Source organism: Gracilinanus agilis, chromosome 2 (assembly GCF_016433145.1).
Source record: "Gracilinanus agilis isolate LMUSP501 chromosome 2, AgileGrace, whole genome shotgun sequence".
Taxonomy (NCBI): Eukaryota; Metazoa; Chordata; class Mammalia; order Didelphimorphia; family Didelphidae; genus Gracilinanus; species Gracilinanus agilis.
In genome coordinates, this window is record NC_058131.1 from 614,318,464 (window position 1) to 614,337,351 (window position 18,888).

At 44.4% G+C, this 18,888-nt stretch overlaps 1 protein-coding gene across 4 annotated transcripts in view; it reads right to left on the bottom strand.

Moving 5' to 3' along the window:
• SH3PXD2A (SH3 and PX domains 2A) overlaps positions 1 to 18,888 on the bottom strand; it is a 348,301-nt gene that overhangs the window by 74,005 nt on the left and 255,408 nt on the right. For 3 of the 4 annotated variants that reach the window (XM_044665543.1, XM_044665546.1, XM_044665545.1), the window contains one exon: positions 15,806 to 15,937. In XM_044665543.1, coding sequence (XP_044521478.1) covers positions 15,806 to 15,937 — 132 coding nt within the window. Of the gene's footprint in view, positions 1 to 15,805; positions 16,090 to 18,888 lie in introns of those variants that run through there. The other variant, XM_044665544.1, reaches the window with a different exon arrangement.

Below are 18,888 nucleotides of genomic sequence, written 5' to 3' on the forward strand. Positions count from 1 at the left end.
CTTGATTTATGCCTCACCACGGCATCTCGCCAAGAAGAACAACATCTCCTCCAGCTGCCTGTCTCCCTCCGGCGGTATCCACCCCAGGTCCCCCCAGGAGCAGTGTCGCCACTAAGGGGAGTGTCTCTACTTTTCAGGCTGGGGATGGAAGTTTTTCTGGTAGGGGGGGAAGTTAACACCTTTGAAAAGTGAGTCTCTTTAAACATTCAGGCTTCAAGGTTAAAAAATATCAGAAGGGATGAGGCAGGAGGGACTGGATGCTGGCCAACACAGGATGGATCAAAGACATGATCATTAAATTCCCCCAACTCTGTCTGCCATGACCTGTCTCCTTGCTTGGTGATGGGCTCTAACTGTATGGGAAGGTCACCTTAAGTTTTCCTTTCTGGGTTACTGAATATATAGGTATGTCAGGGGACAGTATCAAACTTGAATTAGAAAGTGAACCTTGGTGATATCAAAAGGAAAATATCAAGTTCTGATATGCCCAGGTCTGGATGGATAGTATAAAGATAAGAGCATTAGACATGGGATCAGAGGACCTTGGTTCAAATCTCTGATCTGTTACTCATCGGGTGTATGATCTTTTGAGAGTCACTTAATCTAGATGGAGCAGTTTTCTTATCTGTTAAAAAAAGGAAGTTGGACTAGATGGTTTCTTTGGACTTTTCTAACAATATACTGATGATCCTACATATGAATAGTGATAATCAAGGGGACTGGCATTCAAATCTGCATTACATCCATCAGCCCCACTGAAATTTCTTTGTTTTTTTTTTTTTGGTATTCTTTCTGATCACAGAATATAAAACAAAATGGTGCCAGGGAAAAACATTTTGGACTTGGTGTCTAGAAGTCTGGGCTCAAATCCCTGCTCTAAAGAGCTTACAAGCAATGTGTTTAAATCACTTAACCTAAGACTTTGTCTTTTCTTCTTCAATGGGCATAATGATAAATGTACTTTCTTTCTACCTCACAGGATTGCTTTAGGGAGAATTGCCTCTACTGACTATTCCAATCTTATTTTCCCTTGTTCCTTGACAAGATCCCTTTTCTCTTGTCAAATTGGTCTCTCTTTATCATGCATCTCTTTGCTTTCAGGACTCTCCCTCGGCCTAGAATCATTCTGGCAGTGGGAGCTACTGTGACAATGTAAGGCCACTCACTTGTTTTGGCCAGGGACCTCTTGTTGCTGGGGCTGTCCAGGGACCAGAATAACCGAATGACAGAAAGACCTTGCTAACTCTCAGAAACGTTGGGAAGGTTATTTAATCAGCACAGTGGCAGCAGCAGTGTACACACAGAGAGCCACCACCTCAGCAGCTCTAGAGTATAAACATGGTCCAAAGAAAATTCCCAGGTAGAGATGGAGCAGGGCAATGAGACCTGACCTCCTTCTTGCATAGCTGTAGTGAGACTTCAATGATTCTGCGATAACTCAGCCTATCCAAAACAGCTTGGCTCTGTTTGAATCCCCTCAACAAAGAGGAAAGCAGATGCAGATGCTTTTCTCCACCACACACATCTATTCATCTCAACTTTCAGCCCTGAATGAATAGAAAAGAGAAATCTATCCCTCCTTCCCCACCTCCCCCAGCCCCCATCTTTGGTCTAAATTCCTCAGCCTGACATTCAAGGTCAGATAAAACTTGTCTCAGCCTACCATTCCAACCTCATGTTCTCCTGTTCCTTGACAGGAACTCTAGACTCTAGTCAAACTGGTCTCCCTATATCATGCTCTGTTCACACTATTTCCCCTCAGGTTAACAATAACCTCATGACTTCTAGGTTCAAATCCCAGTACTACTACTTACTATTATATTATTACTTGCTCTAATTCTCTAGGTGGAACAATGTTTAGAGTGCTGGGCCTTGAGTCAAGAAGACCTGAGTTCAAATCTGACCTCACTCCCTAGTTAGTGGTATGACCCTGGAGAAGTCATTTCACCCTATTTGCCTTAGTTTCCCTAAGTGTAAAATGAGCTGGAGAAGGAAGTAGCAAACCACTCCAATACCTTTGCTAAGAAAATCCTAAATCTTTGTGATCTCTTATAGTTCCTACCATCTACATTTCTCATTTGACATTGGCATGTACAAAAATGTCTTAATAGTTACTTTAAGGAAGCCCAGCCTAAGATCCTAGCATGGATTGAGAGGGCTCCAAAGGCAGGGACTGGCTTAGACTTCATTGTTATCTACCCTAGTCCTTGTGCTTGGTAGATACTCAGTAAACACCTATTGAAATATTAACTAAATCAGAGTGGGTTGCCTGGAAATGTATGAGGAGGACTTAAAACATGATATTCTGTATTGTACAATATGAACCAAACAGGATTGTAGATTTGGAGCCTACATGGTTGGGAGTGGGGAAAGAAAAATGTGTTTCCTTAAATGATATAAAGTTTAGGCTTCAGAAAACAAAAAGAAATGATATTTTATCTGTTTAAAAGGAAAAGAAATACTCCAAGCTAATAAGCCCATCTGGGTGTCCTCAGATTCACTGCCTTCCTAATAGGCCAGAGGTCTAGTGGAGGGGTCATTTCAGCCTTTCCCAATTACGTACTTTAGGGGGAGGCTCCCCTTTCCTACTCTAGACTTTTAAAGTCAAGGGTAGAGCATTCTCGTGCAATCTACTTTTTTGGTAGCAAAAACTAGAAACAAAGTAGCCACCCACTGATTGGAGGAATGGCTAAACAAATTGTGATGCGGGAATGTAATATTATTGCACTGTAAGAAATAATGAATATTTCAAAATGTTATAAAATTACAAGAACAAGCAAGGTCCCAAAGAAGAGATATGAGTAGATACATCCCCTATTCCTCCACCTAGGTGGGATGTCCATGAATGTAGAATACTGAATGTTTTCAGATTTTTTTTTTGATGTATTGATTTTACTCATATTTTTCTCTTGTCTTCCTTTTAATTTTTCTTTAAAAATATACTATTGTTATACGAGGTAGCTGGGGGAGAGGATAGATATGAGGGAAATTTAGCTGATACAAAAACATCAATTAAAATAATGATAAAAAGATCTCAATGAAAAGATTATTTTAAATCTTGTGAATCTATAAAAAGAAAGTGGACCTGATAGGTTTCCTTGCTTTTAATTTCTTTGTACCATTTCCCATCTGCTACTTCTCCAACACCCTATGCAAAGTTTCATAGAGCCAGCACTAGAAGGAACTAGTGACCATCTATCCTAACTCCATTTTGCAGATAAGGAAAAGGCCCACAAAAGAACTTTCCAAAGTAACAGAGTTCTCTGAATCCAAATTTAAGGCCCTTCCCATTATACTAAGCTACCTCTGTCCTTGGCAGGGCTGGCAAGTTTGCTCCTGAGGGAAGGGATGTCCTACTGGTAGAGAAACTTATATTTTAAAATCTCTAGACAAAGCCCTTGGAGAAATGATTGTCCCTGTGAAGCCTGTAGTAATCCCTTCCTTCTGATCTTATAAATGATCTCAAAAGAAGCATACAGAAAGTCCCAAAGGAGGTCAGTTGGCACAGGCCAGCCCCAGACTAGACTACCACTCAGTTTTCTCAGTCCAGTGTCCTTAAGTCTAAGGACAACATAACCCAAGGGTTCAGGAATGGAATGTTTTGCACTTGCACTTGGGAGTCTCTGATTTGCTAGACTGGGCCCACATGAGGAGATGGGCTTTCACAATCACCCTCAATTATTCGTTTTATAGGTCAGCAAAATTTTAATCTGGCTTCCTTTCAGTAGCCACCATGTCCCTGGGCAACATCTCCCAGCAGCCAGAGAAGGCAGGGCCTTTTTAGGATCAATCAGAGAAACATCAAAGCTGTAACTTTACCAAAATGATGATGATGACAGTGATTAAAACTCACATAATATGCTAATATATTGGGCCTGTGATTTAATTGGAGTAGGAACCCTTGGATAAGGAAACTCTACCAGTGAAGACCAGCATCTTCTCTGCAAATTATTGAGGCAGATGGTGGTACAATGGAGGGAGCACTGAGCCTGGAGTCAAGAAGAACTAAGTTCAAATCAAGCCTCACACATTTACTAACTGTGTGAACCTGGGCAAGGTCTTTAACTTTGATTTGCCTCAGTTTCTTCAACTGAAAAATGCAGATAATAATGTGAGGCTCAAATAAGATAATATTTGGATTATGCACTTGGCACAGTGCCAATCAAAAACCATGTAGTAGGTGTCTACTCTGTGTCATTTGTTGTCATTCAGTTGTTCTAGTCATGTCTGACTTTTTGTGAGCCCATTTGGGGTTTTCTTGGCAAAGGTACTGAAGAGGTTTGCCATTTCCTTTTTTGATTCATTTTATAGATGAGGAAACTGAGGCAAACAGGATTAAGTGACTTGCTGAAGGTCATAAGCTAGTGTCTAAGGCCAGATTTGAACTCACAAAAGAGGAATCTTCTTGACTTTAGGGCTGATGCTCTATGCACTGAGCCAACTAGCTGCCTGACTATGTGCCATGGTAGGTATTAAATTAATTCCCTTCCTCTCCCTTATTGTGTTAAATTTGTCTAGAGCACTTAAAGGTTCAAAGTCACAAAGCCAGAGATGGGACTTGAATCCAGGTTTTCCTGGCCTCCAGGCTTGGCTCTTTATCCATCATACTACACAGCTTCTTAACTACAGTGTATGATTACAGTCCAAAATAGATTACACTTTTCCCCAAAATCTGGCTTATATAAAACCTGGTTGTAACCCATAATCAGTGTGATTTTTTAGTTTCTACATGTCTTTTTCTTCTTCTGAGATTTCATTCTAGAAATATAGCCTATATACTTGAGAGTATATACTTATACTATATATTTATAAGCAGGCATATGCTGGAGCTTGCTCATTTAAGCCAATTGTAAAATGTTCAGAGTGAGCATTTACACACTGGAAATTGGCGATCAGGATCTGATTTACTGTTTTGCTTGATTGTCTAGACTTTAAAAAATAATGGAGAAAGTGTTCATGTATATTAAAATTATGTCTTTTTTGAAAGCTGATTGGTTTTTAAATTTTTTTCTTTATTTTATTCCAGTAACAAATTTGTACATAAGTTTTCCATGGTTACATGATTCATGTTGTCTCCCTCCCCTCTTCACTCCCCACTCCCAGAGTTGACAAGCAATTTCACTGAGTTATACATGCATTATCACTCAGAACCTATTGAAAACTGATTGTTAAACATTTATTAGTATGCCACTGTTTATAAGGCATTTAAAAATTTGCTAGATATAAATTTTTGGATTGGCTGCTATTTTGGATTATCCATGCCATCAAGAACTTAAGGGAGGCAAGCTAGGTAGTACAATAGATAGAGCGTCAGGAAAGTCCAGAAGATCTGGGTTCGAATTTGACCTTGGACACTTCCTAGCTGTGTGATTCTGGGGAAGCCGCTTAACTCTGACTGTCTGGCCCTTGCCACTCTTCTGTCTTAGGATTGATACTAGGGCAGAAGGTAAAAGTTTGAAAGAAAAAAAAAAAAACAGGAGCCCGTAAAAACCTATATAGTACATTTTTAGGGAAGATTCTAAAGAGTTCTATGAGTCTGTTCCCAGTGTAGAGCATCCTAGCAGAACATGGGCCCCATGGAACACTTTTTATGACATCTGGACTAAGTCACAGAATTTTAGAATGGCAGTTCAAGGTAAATGTCTTAAGGAATGATGTGAAGAGTTTTGCCAGCTGTGGCAACATGGATATGGAACATGAGGTTATGGAATCCCAAAGACACTGATGTTGGTGGAGAGAACGGTTGTGGCTGAGAATTTAGAGCAAAAAACCCCAAAGTATCTTGGAGCCCCAAAATGATTACCATAAACCCAACTGCTTAAGTGTGTAATATCACATTGCCACAAGATAATCTGGGGAAAGGAAAAAGAAAGGAACAATCTCTCAACCCCAATCCCTCTGGGGACAGACAAATTACACTCCCCAGAATGAGTTTGTTTTACATATTGCAGACAATTCTGGATTGGAAATCTGTTATGCAATGAGGGAGGAAACAGGACTGGGGTGTCATTTTTCCTACTCCTCAGCGTTAAGAACAGGCCAAAGACCTGCCAGGATAAGGTTCCTGAGGATGCCTTTCAGAAGGGTAACCAGTACTCTGGTGGCCCCAGGTCAACAGTGTAGACCTTGCAAGTCTGTCAGTGTTTCCATTACAAATGGTACCTCAACAGCTCCTAACATGATTGTTCTCTAACACATTCAGATGCAACTCTTGGCGCTCAAGTGGCCTTCTCCCTGGCAGCTGTTTTCAGTTTTCACAGGATTGTGGAATTTGAGAAAGAGAAGGACATCCAGTCTGATCCCCTCATTTTACAAATGAGCAAACTGAGGTCCAAGGTTACACAGACAGCTGATGATAGAGCCAGCATGGGAACCCGAGTCTTCTGCCCACGCATCCAATGTTCTCATGGGAAACACTTTTGGACAATCTAGTGCTTGGCTAGTTTGGCATAGAGAGAGAAGGGTTGTTCTGGAGCCTTGTCATCATGTTTTAAGCTCTGCATGGACATTTGACTCAGGGAAGGTCATGTTTCTGGAATTCCCTTGCCCCAAGAATGGAAGGAAGCCTGTTTGTCCTCGAAATGCCTGCAATTGGATGCTTCCTATATACTAGAAATCTCACCCTGGAAGCAAAGTTTCAAAGCCAATGTTGAAATGGGACAGTAGCATCATTCTGTGTCTGGGTTATAGAAGCCCAAAGGCCATCACCATCCCAGGCCACCAAGCCAAATTCCAATGTAAAGTTGGCAAGAGGCAGCTAGGATCTGGAGGAGCACTGGGTCTGGATTCAAGAAAGATCTAAGATCGAAAATCTAAGATGGGGAGGGCGCATGCTTGGACTTTTTGTCCAGTGTGCTTATTTCTTTTTGCTCTAATAAAAGAAAATCATCTGCATTAAATACATTTATTGCAAATATCTTCAGACACAAAAATAGGTTCTCTAGGCCATTCACATAAGCCAAAAAACTTACAACAATACGGCTTACAAATGATGCCACAATTTGTGAAATTAATTATACCTTTTAGAATTTTGCTTGCCCATGTAAGATTTACTGGAGGTATGACCTATATAGAGTCTCAGATACATCCTAACTGTGAGACCCTGGGCAAGTCACTAACCCTCTGTTTGACTCAGTTTCCTCAATGGAGAGCATAATAACACCCACTTTTCAGGATTGTTGTGAAGATCAAATGAATTAATTTGTAAAGAGCTTAACACAATGCCTGGTATTTAGTAATCACTTAATAAATGTTTATTCCCTTTCCCCCATGGAATCAGACCTTACATTTCAAAGTGAGGTAGTGGAGGAAATATTATAAAGATATTTTCCCATGCAAACAGTCCTCCTGCTGGCTAAGGAGACTGGCAGTGACCTATTTAGATTGTTAATCATATGGGAGGATGTGAGCTAAAGAGGTCATTGCGATAAGATCAGTTACCAGCTGCCTCTTAGCTGCCCAAACTCAACAGGACAGAAGGCAGGACAGACTGCAACATCTCTCCATTCCAGTTACCTAATGTACGCCTCTGTTAATGATCTCAGACAGGAGATGAAGGTCAGTCTCTATGTCACTGTGCCTTTGGATACCTCTCTGTATGTCCTTTGGTAAATCACCTCATCTCTCTGGGTCTCTATTTTATCATCTGTAATATAAAGCTATTAACTTAGCTAACTTCTAAGGGTCCTTTTGGGTATGAATCTATGATCTAATGACCTTTCGGGGAAGTTCTCCCATCTGCCCGAGATCAGATGGACCTCAAATATGATTGTTTTCTCATTGTCTCTCCACCTGCACTCTTGCTTTCTCCTGAACACAATCACTAGCATAGCCATCTCCCTGCTTACAGACCTTCAAAAGCTGCCCATTTCCTACCATAAGACCAATATCCTCTGCTTACCCTTTAAGTCCTACATAAAGTCCTACATCAATCAATCCAATCTAATTTCTTCTCTGCTCTCTAGTCTCCTATCTTATGAATATGCCATAATGATTTCTGTTTTTATTTCTTCACTCATTTCCCAGTTTCCCCATCCCTTATGCCCTCTCCTTAACTCATAACCTATTTATGTTTTCAAGCCCACATCAAGTCCCATCTCTGCCAGAAGGTCTTCCAGGACAAATCTAGCCTTCATCGACTTATTTCTCTTTCCAGAACTATCGTACTTAACATCTGTGTCATATAATTTAATCTTTAATTAAACATTGTTTTGTATTGTTTGCTACTGTTTTGTGTGTGCACAGAAAACCTAGATTCTGAGTTTCCCATGAACTGGAATTATGCTGCCTGCTCCGCTTCCCTAATGGTGTTTAGCACTGAGTGATGCACACAACAGGGCCCAGACTGACCCAACTGAGCTGAAGCTGAACTGAAACTCACTCCATTCTCTTATGATTTCCTGGGCCAGGACATCATACTTGATGGCTCTTCTTTCCTCTGAAGCCATGACTCCATCCCAGAGTCCTTTGTGGCAGGAAAATGACCCTGGAATGCTTCTGGCCCCCATGAGAGATTCATAAATGGATTTCCTTGCATTTAGAGCTCTCACTCCTCTGAGCTATAGCAGGGAGGGGACAGTCTGCATCTGATTCATCTTTGTGGTTCCCTTGTACTGGGCACGGTGCTTTGTACTTAGTGGGCACTTGCATGTTTGGAGTTCTTCCTGTTCATGCCAGCATGGCTAGACTTAACCTTTCCCTTGGCCAGGCTCAAGAAAAATAGCAGCTGACCATGGAGAAGATAAACCAGGGCAGTATATGACTTTTTAGGTAAAGTTTAATGCCCCTAAAACTCTCCCTTATGGGATGGCCGGTCACAGAGCTCAAAAATGGGGCTAGAATCAAAGAATCATCATCGCAGTTGGAAAGAGAGTCAGATTCCTACCTGTGTGCCTTTCTGTTTTGATTATCTCCAAATTATCTTGTCTACATCTTTTTGTACACAGTTGTCTCACCCCCACCCCCACCTTTAGGCTGAGATCAGGCAATCGTTTTTGCATTTCTTTGTAACCTCAGCAATTAGCACAATGCCTGGCACATAGGAGATTCTTAATAAATTCTTATTGACTATTGACTGACTGGCAAGTAATCTCACCTTGATCTCTTCTAATAATGGGGATCTCATTACATTATATATCTGGTCTACAGAATGTGTTCTGTTTCTCCTTTGGGAAATGCATGTCTTCTTAAACCATTTTGCCGAAAAGACTATGACATGGCCTAAGGTTGTGGGTCAATCAGCTCTGGTCTGACCTTTCCCCACGAAGGAAGCAGGCAGTTTATTTGAATGCGCCTACAGCCTGGCTCTCACCCATTCCAAGCCTGCAATGAGGAGCTCAAGACAGAACAAGAAGGTCTTGGCTTCCATTTCAGGGAGTTACCTGAGGCAGAAACTGCTCACTGAAGCATGTGGCGTGTGAGCACACAACCCCGAGGGTGGCATTCAGAAAATACTCTGTGCCACCGTGCCAATGAAGAATAGAAAGGAAAGACAATTAGCTCACAGGTACACAAAAGTGATAGCAGACAGGGAAAGAGGCTCTATATTCCCAACTCATCTTCAATTCTGAGGAGGCACAAACTGATGTGGAAAAGGCAAGGCTTCTTGGCTGAGTAGAGAATTCTAACAATTGATTAACTCCATCCAAGAAGCCAAAGGCCAAGTGGCACCAAATCCATGGATTCAGAGATAAGAGATGGGATCACTTGGCATCCCTATTACCCCCATGATCCCAGAGAGAAATTCTCATTCCTAGAGCCTGCCACTCATACTGACATGGATCCAAATCAAGGCAGAAAAGGCCAACATACCTTCTGCAGGTTGGCAAAAGCTACTGAGGCAAAACATGGCTTTTGTAGCTGGTTTCCCTCCTTCCCTTGGTCCCTGGAGAAGCAGGTCCTCTTTCTGTCAGGGGCTCAACTACATCCTATGGTTTCAGGTCAAAACTGCTTTCTCTGTGGCTACCTGAACCTTACTCAGTAGTATCTTGGAATCTGGCAATAGAAACTCTCTAAATTAGCTTTTTCCCTGTTTCAGGAGGCTCTGTGTTAGAAGGCAGTTGGATGCAACAATGCATAGTGCTGAACATAGACTCAGGAAGACTTGAATTCAAGCCTTATCTAAGAGACTTACTAGCTGTGTGACCCTGCGTTAAGTCCTAGAACCTGTGTTTCAGTTTTTAGCATATACAAATGGGAATAATAATAGTGCCTACATTCCAAATGAAATTATACATGTAAAAGCACTTTGGAAAACCTAAGTTGCTAAATAAATGAATTCTAGCTATTATTATTTCTAGGACAGCAAGGTATCACAGCGGAAAGAGCACTGGACTTGGAATCAGAAAGGCTCATCTTCATGAGATCAAATTGAGCCCCGACACTTCCTAGCTATGTGACCCTGGGCAAATCACTTAACCTTGTTTGCCTCAGTTTCCTCATCTGTAAAAGTGAACTGGAGAAGCAAATGGCAAACCACTCCAGTTATCTTTGCTAAGAAAATCCCAAATGGGGTCCTGAAGAGTTGGACATAACTGATATGACTATACAACTGTCCCAAACTCAATCTATTAACAAATATTTATTGAGCTCCCAACTATGTGCAAAGTGCTATCCTAACATCTCGCCACACCTTAGTTGGCCTGGTTTTCTCCACACCTACATCATTACAGTCTGAGGCTTCCCTGAGTCACCTTACATTTCCTAGCATCAAATCTCTTCTCAGATCAGCACTGGCACATCTGAAACTCTATTACCCTGTGGTTCCCAGGGGTTCTTTTTTATTTTTTTTAAACACTTATCTTCTGTCTTGGAATCAATACTGCATATTGGTTCTAAGACAGAAGAGTGGTAAGAGCTAGGCTATGGAAGTTAAGTGACTTGCCTAGGGGCACACAGCTAGAAAGTGTCAGAGGCTGGATTTGAATCCAGGATCTCCAGTCTCTAAGACTTGGCTCTCAATTCACAGAGCCATGTAGTTCCCCCTAGTTCCCCAAGGGTTCTTAATGCACATGCAGATACACATATACGCAGAAGGAGGAATTTTTAGGTGCAGAGAAATACCATTTGGGGAGCTCTGACTAGCTGAAGCTCATTGGAGATTTCTCTGAGTCTAACAGTGACAGCAAGGACTGAGAAATTCTGTGGCTGTCAATGAATAAAAAAAGGAGGCAGGAAAAAGGCAGAGATTTCACTCCTTGGCTTCACCGCTGGCTCAGAACGGAGCTCCACCAATGTTAGTGGAAATGCCCCAACACGCCCACGTTCCACAGTCAAAGACGCCACAGTCAGGCCATTGTTTCTGAGTTCAAACTTCCCTCACTGCGTTGGAAGTCCAGCTTCCAGAATGTAGACAGTGGCACACATCCTGCACATGACGACAGCTACCTTCCTGGTCAGAAGTGGGGATCCTCCTCAAAAGAGAAAGCCTACTCTCTCCCTGCATGCCCCCCACCCCATTTTCTGGCTAAAGCTTCAAGTTCCCTTTTTACTTCCCAGTTTCTCATGTCAGCAAAAGAGAACCAGGGCAGAACAAAGAGTGCCCGACTCTCATGTGAAAATACTTGTCCCACACTGGCATTCAAAGCCTGCTTGAGGTGGGGGATGGGTGTAGGAAGAATGAAACAACCCCGTTAAAACAAAACAAAACAAAAAATCTAAGCCCATATTTCAGAGATGGGTTTTTCCATTCATTTGTATTGGAGAATAACAAGCTGCAGAGCTGTCAGGGGCATCAAAAAGGTCATCTGGTCTTGTCCTCTACCTTCGAGGAGGTAAGACGTTATTGTTCCCATTTCATGGGCCAAATGGTTGAGGCTCAGAGATTTTATTTATTTACTTAAACCTTTAAACTTTCTGGATTCGTAACAACTCCAAGACAGAAGGGCAAGGGCTAGGCAATGAGATTTAAATGACCTGCTCAGAGTCACACAACTGGAAAGTATCTGAGGTCTGATTTGAACCTAGGTCCTCCCCATCTCCAGACCTGGTACTCTATCCACTGAGCCACCTAGCTGCCCCACTCATAAAAGTTTGATGTGTCCAAGATCACATGGAGAGCAAGAGGGTGAGAGGCTGGGAACTAAGATATGACTCTTCTGTCACCTAAAACAGAACCTAAAGTCCACTATATTGTGATCTCACCCATACTGAAACTCCATCCAAGGACTAAATAATTCTGGTCAAGGGTGAGTGACATTTTAAGGATGCTTAGAGCCTGCAAAATGATCCTAAGGAGTTTCTTAGCCGAGGGAGAACTCTTCTTTGAGGTTTTTTTTCCCTATGCTTTTTAACTATTCATTCTAGCCATTTATAAGTGTTCTAAGAAACCTTTCCTCCTCCATCGACTGTAGCTCCTGTTGGCCCTCTGGACCATCTGAGACTTCAAGGAGATATGGTATGGTGGTGGACATTAGTCCCTACATCATCTCATAGAATGGCAGCAAATCAAAGTTGGAAAGGAAACTTAGAAATCACCTAGTTCTCCTATGCAAGAAACCTTTCCCTAGAGTATTCTGGGCATCTGGTTGTTAAATACCTCCAATGACACAAGATGCCTCATTGTTGGACAGCCTTAATCATTCAGAAGTTCTTCCCTATACAGAATTGGAAATCTTTCTCCATTCTATTGGTCCTAATTTGCTCCTTGGAGCTGAACAGAAAAAGCTGAATATCTTTTCAACATGGGAGCCTTAGTGAACATGGATTTAGCCTTAGAGATCATCTAGTCCAATATATCCAGTGACTTGCCTAAGGGGCACATAGATAGTAAGTGTGAGTTAAGATCAGTAGTCTTCCCACTGCACCACATTATCTTCAGATGTTTGAAAACCATGACCATGTTCCTTCCTAATTCTTCTGTCCAGGTTAATATAACTAGTTCTTCTAGCTGTTCCTCATATGTAAAGATTTTGCAACTTTTCTCCATCCCTGGCATCTTCCTCTGAAGCGATCTAGCTGGTCAACGTCACAGTATGCTGCCCAGAAGTGAACTCAGTACCCTCAATAGGATATGAGCCGGGAAGACTCAAGTAGGGTGTCCCCATCCTCATTCTAGACCCAAGTAAGTAGCCTGAGGTCACACTAGCTTTGTTGGCAACCAAGTTATCCCTTTTGGCACCCACTATCAATCAATAAGCATTTATAAAGTGCCTTCTATGTGATACCAAAAGAGGCAAAAGATAGTCTCTGTCCTCAAGAAGTTCACTTTCTAATAAGCTTATGGTCATGGGGTGGTAGAAAGAGCCTTGGACCAGAAGTGGAGATGCCCAAATTTTAATCCCAGTTTCTGCCAACTGCCTGGCTAAGTGACCCAGGAACCAACTTCTCTGTCCTAGTCCTAGGCATCCCTTTCGTAAAAAAAAGGGGATCAGACAAGATGACTACAAAGGTCTCTTACATTTCTGAGCTCCTTTGGTTGTGTTTCTATTACCTCACTGTTTTACACTTGAATTTCGCATGAAGGAACATGCCTGTTCCTTCTAAAATAGAGTGAACAGTAGATAAAGGGGTAAAGGTACAGTGGATAAAGCCCTGGTTTTGGAGTCAAGAAGACCCAAGTACAAGTTCATCTTTTTTATATAGTAAATGTTTAAAGTTGTTGTGACCAGGGGCAAGTGCCAAAACCTCTGTAAAGCTCAGTTTTCTCATTCTTTAAAATAGGTTGCTGTGAGAACCAAACGAAATAACATAGGTAAAAGACTTTGCAAACCTGCAAGTTTTTTGTTTTTATGATGATGATTAATATAAATAATGATGATGATTATCAATAGAACTAACAATGAGAATATTTATGTAAATAATGGTGATAATTACCCAAATTAATAATGATGATTATTAATATGATTAATGATCATGATGACCATGACTATTCCTACCAGGATACCTGTGGACACACATGCCCATTGTACCCAGGAGTTTGGTCCTCTGACTATGAGCCCCAAAGGGTTTTTTCCTTCTTATTCTACTCTATAAGGGAGGTTCTAAGCCAAGATAAGAGTTTATTCATTTGCAAGCAGTTTATTCCTTTCCTATTTCAAAGCAGATGGGAGCCTCCCCACTCCAGGACATAACAGTGAAAGGATACTTAGTCACCCTCAGCAGAACCACAGCATGGTGGGATTGAATGACATCTCCAACAGGGAATCAGGAGGCTAGGCTTTGAATGACTTCCATTTACCCATGGAAAGGGGCAGCTAGGTTGACACAGTACATAGAGACCCAGTCTCAGAATCAGGAGGACCTGCGTTTAAATCTGACCTCAGTCATTTCCTAGCTGTGTGTGCCTGGGCAAGTCACTTCAACCCTGTTTGCACAGCCTTTACTGCTCTTCTATCTTAAGAGTTATTACTAAGACAGAAAGTAAGGGTTTAAAAAAATATTTTACCCATGTATAAAATAATAAACAACTTTTCCTTGCCTAATTAACAGGAGTATTAGTTCAAATGAGAGACTGAATACAAAAGGACTCTACAAGAAAATGCTGTCCAAACTGGAGGGATTATTAGGAGTTTTCCATCCCAACTCTTCCCTGGTGGGCACAGACAGGGGAGGAGATAGAACCTTCCCTGTCCCTAACCCCAGAGGGCAGTGGAGGGATGAATCCTGGACAGGGCTCCGAGAATGTCAATGCTTTTAAGGAATTTTCCTCAAGCTTCCATGAAAGTCAGGAAAGACTGCCACCAGCCTGAGGGAAAGCCCCTTCGACATCCAGCCTGAATGCTGCCCCTCAGCAGCGTGGCCATGCTCGGCTGGGTGCCAACGGCAGGGATGGACCCCACATCCCATCAGCTCTATTGACTCTTGGCTCTCCCCTTTCACCACAGTGACTTTTGCTCCTGAGTCAATATGTACTTTGGCCTAGTTTGTGAAAGCCTCTTAGTGGCTCTCCCCTTTTCTCCCGCCTCCTCACTACTATTTCCTGGACATCCAGGGAACTGACCCCCCTCCTTCCTCTAATGACCCTGATCTTGGCTTTGCACGAAGGGGGCGGGGTGCTGCCTGTAAGTCTTGGAGCCTCGCTCTCCCCACCCAAGCCACGGGGGACCTGTGGGCTCTCCCCAGGGACCCTTCCTCCCCAGGGGCCTCTGAAAGACCTGAAGAGCTAGTGTGGGACAGAGACCTGGAAAGCCCGTGACTCGCCAGGACTCCCAGTTGCCTGAACCCTCTGGGTGGCTGAGGGGTGGGTGGGGTGGGCCCCCCGGTAAGAGAGCCAAGATGCATCACTTTCTCTGTCTCCTCAGTGGCCCACGTCCCTGGCTGGGCTCCGGCTAAGAAGGTGGTCCCAGGAGGAGAGGCGGCAGCAGCGGGAGCGAAGGGAGAAGAAGGGGTACAAAAAGAACCAGGCGCCTACAGAGAGGAGGATGCCATCCCTCCAAGAACCTTGGGGCTCCACCTCGCCCCATCCTGGGGCTGGGAGATGGAGGGTGGAGGCCAGGGGGGTGGGGAAGAGTCGCCTGCCCTACTGGTCAGTCTCTGGAAGTGGGATCCCAGCCCAGGCGAAGCTGCCTTGGCTTTCCATTAACGGGGAGCCGGTTAATTACTCCATCAGCCCGGGAGACATTCTTACAGCACAAGAGAACCTTCTGGCCTCTGGCCCAAACCAACAGGGTGAAACTTCAGCCCCCTCAGCCAAGCGCAGAACCAGATGGAGCTAATGTATAGCTTCAGTGAAGGAGGGAGGGAGGGGGAAGGCGGCGATGAGGGAGGGGAAGCAGGGGAGGAAATGGAACAAAAACAATAACTTTCAGATGACAAAGCGGACGGGCGCAGGCTAGCACCCCCCCAGGACCGGGGAGGAGGGTCTCACCGCTCTCGTTCTTCTCGATGACATCCACCACCTCGCCGGCCTGCAGGCTCAGTTCGGCGTTCTCCTGCTTCTTATAGTTGGACACCACCACGTACTGCTCCAGGATCATGGGCTCCGAGTTCACGTCCGCACCTGGGGAGGGCAGAAAGCATGCGGTGAGCCAGCGTCCGGCCATGGCTCCACGGGGTGGCCGACCTCTGTCCATCCGATTCATGATAGGTCAATCTGTCGCCTGCACCGGACCAATCAGCGGGCAGCTGGGGCTCGCAGCATAATCCCGAAGGACTGGCCATATAGAAATACCCCCCTCTGGCCCGCAGTGCCGCGGGGCCTGGGGACATTGGGAGATGCAGGAGTGCAGGGGGGGCGGGGGGGAGAGGGAGAGAGAAAAAGGAGAAGCCAGGAGGGAGGAGAAGGGACAGAGGGGGGAAGCCGAGGACCGAGTCTGCCCCACAGGGACTTAGTTAGCCATCCAAGAGGGCCCTAAAGGAGGCTGCAGAGAAGTCCCTTCCCAGTGGGAGCTCCGCACTGTCCCAGCCTGGCCTCATGAAGGTCCAACGTGGGATCCAGGGAGGGGTGGGGGGGAGGCATTTGGGTCTGGGGTGGAAAGGGGGGGAAACAAAATGAAGAGGAAAGAAAGGAAGAAGGGAAAAGAAAGGAAGAAAGAAAGAAGGAAGAGTCCCCACCTCCCCCCACCCCTGCAAACTCCAGCAAAAATAAACAGCTCTCCCCTCAGAGACCCAGCTCCTTCTGTTGGAGCTGTCTGAAGCTTAGGCTGGGAGTTAAGAGGGGGCTGCGGACGCCAATCACTCGGGTTTACACTGCAGCCCTTAAATAGAAACACATGAGCCCCATCGAATGAGGAGCTGGGGGTGGAGGAAGGGAGGGAACAAGGGGAAGAAGGAGGGCTGGGAGGGCGGGCTGGGGGACTGTTTACTTGAAACTGAAGAACGAAGTCCCGGAGCCAGAGTCTTACTAACAGCCTGCCTTCCTCCCGCCCTCCCTAACTGAAGTTTCCAAAAGTTTGCTTGCATTCTTTCCCCACTGAAACCCAAGGCTCCTTCACTGCCCCGTAGCCTGCTGCAGCTCAGGCCACGCCACTCCCCCCCTGAAAGACCCGGCCCCCAAAGCGGAGGTTTGCCCAACTATCAGCCGGCTCCCCCCTTCTCTTCCCAACTGCCCCTCTGCCAAAAGAGATTTCAAGTCATTGCAAAATGACCAAACTCCCCCGCCCCCAGCCCGCGAGCACCCTTGGAGAGCCCCTGGTCACAGCCCCTTCCCTCCTTAGGTCTGCTTTGCAGGGTTTCATTGAAAGCTCCAGGATTTCGAGACTAGAGTTTTCAGGGGGGAAAAAGGGGGTACGTGTGGAAGGTTCTCACTCAGAAGTCAATGCCCACCACCATAGGATGACCCCTTCCCCATCACAAGGTAGGTACCACCTCTTCCAGGGAGGGTCCTCTCACCAGCCAAACCCACCAAAATCCTCCCTCCCTCTCTTAAAATATATCCAAGTTATTCCAGTATATATAGAAGTATATTCCAGCAGATGGTTTGCTTGGCACCTAGCATACCCTATTTAATACCAACCCTTTCTTTTCATGTATGTGTCTTTTTTCCAAACTAGAATCTAAGCTACCTAAAGGCAGAAACTATTCCTCTAACAAATATGCAGGGATTTCTCTGACTTTATGAGATGCCGTGATTTAGAAGGCCCTGCTCTGGACTTCTTCTCTTGGCTTTAGGAGATAGTGAAAAGAACACTGGCCTGGGAATCAAATGTGAAGCAGCTCAGTTTCTCTCCATGGGTCTCAGTTTCAACCTCTGTAAAATCAAAGGGGTTGGACAAAACAATCTCTAAAGTCCCTTCCAACTCCAGCAATCTGTGATAGGATGACTTCAGATCTTTACTAAGCTCCTATAAAGGACTCACTGCATCCATCGGAGAAGGAACTGGTGAACCACTCCAGAGTCCTTGCTGAGAAAACCCATGGATAGCCATGGTCCACGGGGTCATGAAAGACGGCCAACAACAAGAATGCTGTATCCAGTCGAATACAATAAATATAAATCAATCTGGGGACAAAGCTATCTCTAGGGATAATAGTGATCTCACTGTGTAAGGAATTCCCAGGAAAGGAACCTGCTTCAACAAATGCATCTTGGGTATATTTTCTTCAATTTATAATCTTAGAGAGTTGCCTAGGGCCCTGAGAGAGTTGGGAAGATAAGACTTATGCTTATGAAACAATGAGAGAATAGCTGAAAAGGACATAAAAACGGAGTGTTCAATAAATGGTGGGCTAGAAACATTAAATGCTACAAAGTTCACTGGAAGGAGGCATCCATAAGGGATAGGGTGGTTGTGGAAGACTTCCTAGAAGAGGTGTAAACTGGGCCTGCGTAGCTGGGAACCCCTTGCTTGAAAGAGTTTCCTTCTGTCTTTGCACTTTCCAGAGAGGATTCTCTCCCTAGATCCATTTCCTGGGAGAATGAATTTTTCATGCTCCTACCCCAATATATATCATTAGCCCTTATATAAATTCTGGAAGGGAGAGGCCACTATGTAGAGCTATTCATGCCCAAGCTGGGCTTTCACTCACAGTGAGCCTCCAGCATTAACATCACCCTGGCCTGGTGCATTTTAAGCCCTGCTTTACATTTTTTCCAAACTCTTCTCCCAGTGGCCGAGCCACTCTTGCCCTTGCTCCACCACCCTCCTGCCTTCCCATATGTGGTTTGGTTTTTTCTTCAACAGAGTCATTTTGCTGGTTTATTCCCTCAGGCAGACCCTCCAATGATGAGCTGGGTCCTTCCACAAAGGGCTAGATAGCCAATGGCCAAAGCCTGCAACACTAGAGCTACCATCTGCAGTCTTCTTTTGACCAGCAAGATCCCATGGCTTGGGAGCCACCCAAGGAGGGGTGAGGGAGAAAGGGGAGAAAGACCTCCAGGAATAGGCCACAATACTTCCAGCACACAGCTAAAAAGACCACACAACTGTAGAACTATGGTTCCAGGGAAGAGGGAGAGGGAGAGGGACAGAGAGAGAGAGAGAGAGAGAGAGAGAGAGAGAGAGAGAGAGA